Source organism: Somniosus microcephalus, chromosome 9 (genome assembly GCF_052327205.1).
Source record: "Somniosus microcephalus isolate GS21.2 chromosome 9, FLI_Smic_1.0, whole genome shotgun sequence".
In the NCBI taxonomy this organism is placed as follows: domain Eukaryota; kingdom Metazoa; phylum Chordata; class Chondrichthyes; order Squaliformes; family Somniosidae; genus Somniosus; species Somniosus microcephalus.
Window position 1 is genome coordinate 171569836 of NC_140995.1, and position 9404 is coordinate 171579239.

Below are 9404 nucleotides of genomic sequence, written 5' to 3' on the forward strand. Positions count from 1 at the left end.
CATTTTTTCCACAGGTTTATTATTTTTAAATACTTTAAAGCAAGGTAAGTTTATTTTTAGCCCCATTAGAAAATATAATTATTTTTTTCAAAAATTTAAATTATTGTTTAAAATAGTTATTTCATGTAATTTATAGTTTATTAAAAAAATGTGATTTAAAAAAAAAAAATTATTTGAAGATTTAGTGATGTTTTGGGGCCGGTAGTATTTATAAATTTTGACAGCTCTTCCTGTCAATCTTATGAATGGAGCATTCCCTGCTCCGATTGGCTCCCCTTGGCCCACGTGATCCCAGGGGCCGCATCGAACTAACTGCGCCCCTGTGATATGCAAGCACTGCGCGCCGGCAGCTGGAGCAGGCCCAGGATCGGAATTCCACGGGGGCCCACAGCTCAACGGCCGGCGCGCTAGGTAAGTGCAGGTCGGGGGCTTGCACCCGCGGGAAGCCTTCGACCCGAATTTCTGGGCCATTAATTTCACAAAGAAGATGGAAGTAAAAAACAAAGGCCCAAGTCCATGTTGCACCAGCAGAATTGCACAAAAATTACAATACGGAAACCGGCCATTCAGTCCAACCAGTCCATGTTGGTTTATATCCTCCATGTGAGCAGTAGACCTAATCCCATGTGTTTTTTTTATTCGTTAATGGGATGTGGACGTCGCTGGCAAGGCCAGCATTTATTGCCCATCCTTAATTGCCCTTGAGAAGGTGGTGGTGAGCCGCCTTCTTGAACCGCTGCAGTCCCTGTGGTGAAGGTACTCCCACAGTGCTGTTAGGGAGGGAGTTCCAGGATTTTGACCCAGCGACGATGAAGGAACAGCGATATATTTCCAATGGCAGCTGTCTCTCATTCTGCCAGCGCATTTCACACCTAATCTAGAGCCGCCTCTTGTCTCTCCACTAGTCCTATCACCATCTTGTCTCGTTTTCAATACCTCTTAATGTCTCTTCACTTCTCTTTTGTTCTCTCATCCCCATTTCCCAGCCCCCAAACTGGCCTTTTAATCTGTTTCATTTCCTGTGCTTTTTCAGTCCTGACGAAGGGTTTCGACCTGAAACGTTGACTCTATTTCTCTCTCCATGGATGTTGCCTGGCCTGCTGAGTTTTTCCAGCATTTTCTGTTGTTATTATATATTTCCATGGTGTGGAGATGCCGGAGTTGGACTGGGGTGGACAAATGTGAGAAGTCACACAACACCAGGTTATAGTCCAACAGCTTTATTTGAAATCACAAGCTTTCGGAGCGCTGCTCCTTCTTCAGGTGAAGTGGAGAAATGCATAAAGACACAGCTTATATAGTCAGAGAATCATGTCAGATGTTTACAGGTAACCTTTCCAACTGCCATTTATCACACCTCGGCAGAGAGATAATCACAGCAGTCAAAGGTGTGAATGGTGTCCAAACAGGTCAGTCAGGGAAACATTACATCAAAGAACAATGAGGTGGGGTCACAAGGGGTCAAATATTGCAGATGCTGGGGTCTGTATGAAAAACAAAAAAACAGACAAAAAACATTTTTTTTGGCTGGAAATCACAGCAGGTCCGGCCGCATCTGTGTAGAGAGAACAAGCCAATGTCGACTCGAGTCTGGATGACCCTGCATCAGGTGGGGTTACATGTAGCGTGACATGAACCCAAGATCTCGGTTGAGGCCGTCCTCATGGGTGTGGAACTTGGCTATCAGTTTCTGCTCGACGATTTTGCGTTGTGTGTCTCGAAGGCCACCTTGGAGAATGCTTACCCGAAGATCGGAGGCTGAATGTCCTGATGCAGGGTCATCCAGACTCGAGTCGACATTGGCTTGTTCTCTCTACACAGATGCGGCCGAACCTGCTGTGATTTCCAGCCAAAAAAAATGTTTTTTGTCTTTTTTTGTTTTTCATACAGACCCCAGCATCTGCAATATTTGACCCCTTGTGACCCCACCTCATTGTTCTTTGATGTAATGTTTCCCTGACTGACCTGTTTGGACACCATTCACACCTTTGACTGCTGTGATTATCTCTCTGCCGAGGTGTGATAAATGGCAGTTGGAAAGGTTACCTGTAAACATCTGACATGATTCTCTGACTATATAAGCTGTGTCTTTATGCATTTCTCCACTTCACCTGAAGAAGGAGCAGCGCTCCGAAAGCTTGTGATTTCAAATAAAGCTGTTGGACTATAACCTGGTGTTGTGTGACTTCTCACATATATATTTCCAAGTCAGGATGATGTGTGACTTGGAAGGTAACTTGCAGGTGGTGGTATTCCCATGCGCCTGCTGCCCTTGTCCTTCTAGGTGGTAGAGGTCGTAGGTTTGGGAAGTGCTGCTGAAGAAGCCTTGGCGAGTCGCTGCAGTGCATCTTGTAGATGGTACACACTGCAGCCATGGTACACCAGTGGTAGAGGGAGTGAATGTTTAATGTGGAGAATGAGGTGCCAATCAAGCGGGCTGCTTTGTCCTGGATGGTGTCAAGCTCCTTGAGTGTTGTTGAAGCTGCACTCATCCAGGCAAGTGGAGTGTATTCCATCACACTCCTTACTTGTGCCTTGTAGATGGTGGAAAGGCTTTGGGGAGTCAGGAGGTGAGACACTTGGCACAGAATACCTAGCCTCTGACCTGCTCTTGTTGCCACATTATTTTTCTGGCTGGTCCAGTTAAGTTTCTGGTCAATGCTGACCCCCAGGATGTTGATGGTGGGGGATTCGGCAATGGTAATGCCGTTGAATGTCAAGGGGTGGTGGATAGACTCTCGTTTGTTGGAGATAATCATTGCCTGGCACTTGTGTGGCACGAATGCTGCCTGCCACTTATCAGCCCAAGCCTGAATGTCATCCAGGTCTTGTTGCATGCAGGCATGGACTGCTTTATTATCTGAGGAGTTGCAAATGGCACTGAACACTGTGCAGTCATCAGCGAACATCCCCATTTCTGACCTTATGTTGGAGGGAAGGTCATTGATGAAGCAGCTGAAGATGGTTGAGCCTAAGACACTGCCCTGAGGAACTTCTGCAGCGATGTCCTGGGGCTGTGATGATTTACCTCCAACCACCACATCTATCTCCATTCGTGCTAGGTGTGACTTCAGCCAGTGGAGAGTTTTCCTCCCAATTCCCATTGACTTCAATTTTACTAGGGTTCCTTGATGCCACACTCGGTCAAATGCTGTCTTGATGTCAAGGGCAGTCACTCTCACCTCACCTCTGGAATTCCGCTCTTTTGTCCATGTTTGGACCAAGGCTGTAATGAGGTCTAGCATCGAGTGGTCCTGGCGGAACCGAAACTGGGCATCAATGAGCAGGTTATTGGTGAGTAAGTGCCGCTTGATAGCACTGTCGACGACACCGTCCATCACTTTGCTGATGATTGAGAGTAGACTGATGGGACGTAATTGGCTGGATTGGATTTGTCCTGCTTTTTGTGGACACAACATACCGGGGCAGTTTTCCACATTGTCGGATAAATGCCAGTGTTGTAGCTGTACTGGAACAGTTTGGCTAGAGGCGTGGCTAGTTCTGGAGCACAAGTCTTCAGCACGACAGCCAGGATGTTGTCGGAACCCATAGCCTTTGCTGTATCCAGTGCGCTAAGCCATTTCTTGATATCACGTGGAGTGAATCGAATTGGCTGAAGTCTGGCTTCTGTGATGGTGGGGACCTCAGGAGAAGGCCGATATGGATCATCTGCTCGGCACTTCTTACTGAAGATGGTTGCAAACGCTTCAGCCTTGTCTTTTGCACTCATGTGCTGGGCTCCACCATCATTGAGGATGGGGATTTTCATGGAGCCTCCTCCTCCTGTTAGTTGTTTAATGGTCCACCACCATTCACGACTGGATGTGGCAGGACAGCAGAGCTTTGATCTGATCCGTTGATTGTGGGATCGCGTAGCCCTGTCTATAGCATGCTGCTTCCACTTTTTAGCATGCATGTAGTCCTGTGTTGCAGCTTCCCCAGGCTGGCACCTCATTTTTAAGTACACCTGGTGCAGCTCCTGGCATGCTCTTCTACACTCCTTATTGAACCAGGGTTGGTCCCCTAGCTTGATGGTAATGGTAGAGTGAGGGATATGCTGGGCCACGAGGCTACAGATTGTGGTGGAATACAATTCTGCTGCTGATGGCCCACAGCGCCTCATGGATGCCCAGGTTTGAGCTGCTAGATTTGTTCTGAATCTATCCCATTTAGCACGGTGGTAGTGCCACACAACATGATGGAGGGTGTCCTCTGTGTGAAGACGGGGCTTCATCTCCACAATGACTGTGCAGTGGTCACTGCTATCAATGTTGTCATGGACAGATGCATCTGCGACAAGTAGATTGGTGAAGACGAGGTCAAGTAGGTTTTTCCCTCGTGTTGGTTCTCTCACCACCTGTCGCAGGCCCAGACTGGCAGCTATGTCCTTCAGGACTTGGCCAGCTCGGTCAGTAGTGGTCCTACCGAGCTTCTCTTGGTGATGGACATTGAAGTCCCCCACCCAAAGTACAGTGTGTTCTTCCTCCTTCTCTCACCTGGCTCTCTATGGTACCCTCAGGGATAGGCTGCTCAGATGCTTGCTCATTATCTGAAAGCATAAAGGCACAAGAGACGGGTTAAGGTGAGGGGAGGGGTGCAGGTCCCAGAGAGCTGTGGAGGCTGGGTCATTGAATATATTTACGGTGGAGATAGACAGATTTTTGAATGATAAGGGAGTCAAGGGTTAGGGGGAGCGGGCAGGGAGTTGAGGCCAAGATCAAATCAGCCATGATCTTATTGAATGGCGGAGCAGGCTCGAGGTGCCAAATGACCTTCTCCTGCTCCTACATCTTATGTTCTTATGGAAGGGAGAAATGCATGCATACAGCATGATTAGCTGGGAAGTGCAAAACGCTTGTGGGGTGAGGGGGAAGTGGGATGTGAGAAGGAGTAGGGATGAACATACTGTTGTTTTCCCCAAGGAGGTCAATGTCGCTAGTGGCCACGGCGCCTACCACCTGGCGCCCAATAATCTGCAGCACTCTATTTTCCAGTGCAGACAGTGGTTGGGTGTCGGCTTTTCCCCTGCCTGTGCGCTCCTGCTCGCTGCTGTTGTGAGCCACCTTGGCCTGCAAGAGAAAGGAAAATGTGTGAGTGAGTATGGAACAATGTGTTTGGGTGATGTGCCTGCCATAGTTGAATAGCTGTCATTGTGTGCAAGGTGTGAGATGTGGGTGTGAGTGTTGGTAGAGATTGTTGGTTGGTGGGTGACTGCTGAGGGTGTGGTGCTTTGGGCAGTGTGTGAAGGCCGTGGTTCATATGGTGGTACTTAGCATTTGTAGAAGCATTCACTCACCCTGACCACCCGAGTGAGGTCGTAAAATTTCTTCCTGCACTGTGTGTGGGTCCTGGGGACCACAGTGCTGTCCGAGATGTGCTGTGCAACTCCCTCCACATGGTGCGGAAGACTTGCGACGAGGGTTACCTGCCACTTACCGGGTAGAGCACCGCCCTCCGTCCCTCCACAGCGAACACCAACGCCTCCAATGCTTGGTCGCAGAATCTGTGTGCTCTCTCCCTGGGGCGTGGATCTGCCATGAGTATAGTTGCTTCAGTCCTCCGGCTCCTTCTCCTTGGCCTTCTGCTGCTTGCTGAGGCAGCTGCACAGCCAGCAATGCTGAGAATGAACCTCCCCTTTAAGAAGTAGAAAAATTCTGTGGCAATGATGGCTTGCAATTAGACTGCACCTGATATTGGTCGACCCTGAGTGTACTCTTTTTGAACAACCCATAACAAAAAAAATGCTGTAACTAATAAAACATTAAATGAAACTTAACAAATTAAATTGAAATTTGGTTGGCCGGGGTGATGATGCACTCCAGTCCCTGTGGTGCCCACCAGTTGCGGAAGGCCTTAAGCGTGCCGGTGGACACCGCATGCTCCATCTCCAGGGCTCAACCCTGAGTGTACTCTTTCTGACGGGGTGATTAAACAAATGGACTGTAACTAAAATAACTTTAAATAAAACTTAACAAATTAAATTAAAATTTCATTGGCTGGGGTGATGATGCACTCCAGTCCCCACGGTGTCCACCGGTCGCGGAAGGCCTCGAGCGTGCCTGCGGACACCGCGTGCTCCATCGCCAGGGCTCGACCCTGAGTGTAACGCCACTGAGCTTGGGCTTAAAGACTTGAATTAGGACTCCAGTCATATCTTTGAGCAGTGAGCACGAATTCTGCGTGCAGTCTAAAGCATTAGCGCCTGGCGCTAATTCTCCAACTTGTCTAATTATACTGCCCATTCCTGGGCTATAATGAACTTCTAGCCCAAAATCTTTTATCTACATCCCCTCATTCTAGACCCTTCAAGCACTCAGAACAGTCTGGTTCTATCTACCTTGCCCTATCCATTCATAATTTTAAACACCTCTAAAGAATCACCTCTTAATCTGCTCTGTTCTAACAAAAACAGCCCCAATTTTTCAAGTCAGTCTTTGTGTTTGTATTTCCTCATACCAGGCACCATCCTAGTAAATCTGCACCATACCCGCTCTAATGCTTCAATATCCTCCGCCCTCTCTATTGCCTCAACATCATTCCCATAGTGTGGAGCGCAAAACTACACGCAGCACTCCGACTGTGACCTTACGAAGGTTTTATATAGTTTTACCTTCACATCATGATTTTTAAATTCTACACCCCTTGCAATAAAACCCAGCACTCCATGAGCTTTTTACTTTATCCACTTGAGGTACATTGTCCTGTGAACTTGAACCTCCAAATCGTCCCGCTCTTCCACGTCACCCAGATTTCCCCCATTCAAAGTATAATTATTGGGTTTTTTTAATCCACATGTACCACCTCACATTTATTGACATTGAGTTTCATCTGCCACTTTTTTGCCCATGTGACCAGCTTATTAATATCCCTTGCAGATTTCTTTGGTCCTCTGAATTATTTACTATGCCTCCTATTTTAGTATCATGTGAAAATTTGGACATCACTCCCTGTAGCCTTACTTACAAATCATTGATGTGCACAGTGAACAGAAATGATCCCAGAACGGAACCCTGTGGGACACCATTACCCACCACTCTGAGAAAGTTCCCTTTACTCCAACTCTGTTTCTTCCCTTCTAACCAGTTTTTAATCTAATTTGCTACCAATCCCCAAATGTCATACCCCTTAATCTTATCCGATTGACCTGTAAATTCACATTCACTGCATTTCCCCATCCATCATATCTGACACCTGCTCAAAGAACTCATCAGGATTTTTCCAGCACAATCATCCTTCTAAAATCTGTGTTGGCTGTTTGTAGTTATTTTCTTTTCATCTAGATATTTCATTTCATCTTCAATTAAACACTCCAAAATTTTCCATACCGCAGATGTTAAACTAACTGGCGTGTAATTACTCAGGTTAGTTCTGTCTCCCTTTTTGAAAATGTGTATTGCTTTGGCTACTTTGCAGTCCTCCAATCTTAAAGAACAATGAAATAGTAGGGGTCTTTCTAAAATCTGCCCTATTCCAATCTGGTGCCCTTGTTTTGTACCTACTTTTTCCCCCTTTCAGTTTAAATCTTAAACCATATCATACTATGGTCACTATTCCCAAGATGCTCACCCACATTTAACTCATTAACCTGATCTAAGAAGAATGGCCATTGATGTTGGCCCTGCCCAAATCGCAGGGATGGGGCAATTTATATAGTCGAGCGGTTGGCCTGTACCTGTACAGGCGCAAGAGAGGTGCCCGCTCTGACTGCCGGATGGAATATTGGAGCAGTACTCTGCTCGATAGGCCCTTGATAGGTCAAAGTTTTAAGTGCCTTAATTTTTGCATTTTTGGGGACTTTACAGGGCTGACAGTGGGACTCACGCCTGCTCTCAGCTGGCATGGCTTATATTGAACTGAGAATATAATGGGTGGAATTTCAGGATAGCCCAGGGCAGAAACCCAACAGATCTGGGTTCCACCCCAAATTGCAAATTGTGAGACCCCTCCCATGGGTGATTTACCTGACTTCCACCTCCCAAAACATTGGAATTCCCAGAGCAAAGTGATTAAAGTGTATGTCTGCAGTCATTAAACAACTCTATTGAGGGTGTTAATCGGCAGTGTTACCAGTTATTTATTTAATCAATCTTTATAGATTTGTATATTGGCATTGAGTTTGTCAGTGCTCTGATTTTGAATTAAAATTGCAACTTCTATTTCCTAGATGCTTATTGTAAAGGCCATCAACCCATATGTAGACATGAAGATTGAGGAGGATGCTGTATCTGTTGTGATTAAATATGAGGAAGTGATTCCTGTTGAATGTGATTTTTTTGAGGAAGCAGCAAAGCCCATTACAAATCCAAAGATTACTGAACCACTTACCGTTGGTCTGAAATATGCTGGGAAGGACTGGGCATATAATAGACCTCAAACTCTGTTAAATGTTCACTAACTCTTTAATTCCTAAGGATACCACGTGCTGTCATTGCAGCTCCTTGTCCCAAGAAACTGGTAGATGTTATGCATCATTATTGCAACTGTATAGGGTTGATATGGGCTGAAAATAAAATCACAAAATGACACTGTGTGCATTGTGTAATGAATAAGTTAAAGAACCTCACAAAGGGTTTCTTGATTAGGGACAGAACTACATGAAGTTCAACATTTGAATACAACATTTGAATAATATTACATTTCAGAATCTGGTTGGTAGCGAGAACCATCCTAGCATTAAGGAAAGATTCATAGGTTCTCAGCCCAGTGTGTTTGCTGTACATGTAGATTTTGGGCCTGAAATAAATTGAGAAAGAAATAAAGAACAAACATTTATATTGTGCCTTTTGTGCCTCAAATCATTTTACGGGCAGTGAATTATTTTTGAAGCGTGGTCACTGTGTTACGTAGACAAACACCAATCTACACACAGCAAGGTCTCACAAACAGCAATGAAATCAATGGCCAGTTCATTTATTTTGGTGATGTTGACTGAAGGATAAATATTAGCCAGGAAATGGGGAGAACTCCCATACACTTCAAAATACCACCATGGGATCTTTTACATCCACCCGAACAGACAGATGGGGGTTGATTTTCATTTTCGGCTTTCATTGTGCAGGTGGTGGGCGGAGTGATTGCACTATCTACCCGATGAAGCTCACCGAATGCCCGATCCATTTCCGTGGTCGGGTCTCATGGAATAATATCGCTCAGCTCTACCATTGAACTAGCACTAATCGGTAGCTCACCAATCAGGGAGGTGGCATGTCTGAAGTCTTCCACAGAGCCAAGCCGTAAGTGAGTCGTTAAAGAGCTGGGAAAGCAATTCCAATGGGGCGGCGGGGGGGGGGGGCGTCCACAGAGGGACCGGCAGCAGATTAAAAGATTTTTGAGGGCCCAGGATGAGTATCTTTTAAGGTCCTTTCGTTTGGCCGCTCAACATTTATTTTGACTGGGGAACAGCA

General features: G+C 46.1%; 1 protein-coding gene across 1 annotated transcript in view; it reads left to right on the forward strand.

The window, feature by feature from the left end:
- LOC147112834 (interferon gamma receptor 1-like) overlaps positions 1-8777 on the forward strand; it is a 112042-nt gene extending 103265 nt beyond the window's left edge. Inside the window, exon 7 of the mRNA XM_085997509.1 lies at positions 8165-8777. Within this exon, the coding sequence (XP_085853635.1) occupies positions 8165-8395 (231 nt within the window). The 3' untranslated portion in view covers positions 8396-8777. The remainder of the gene's footprint in view (positions 1-8164) is intronic.
- The last annotated feature ends 627 nt before the right edge of the window (positions 8778-9404 follow it).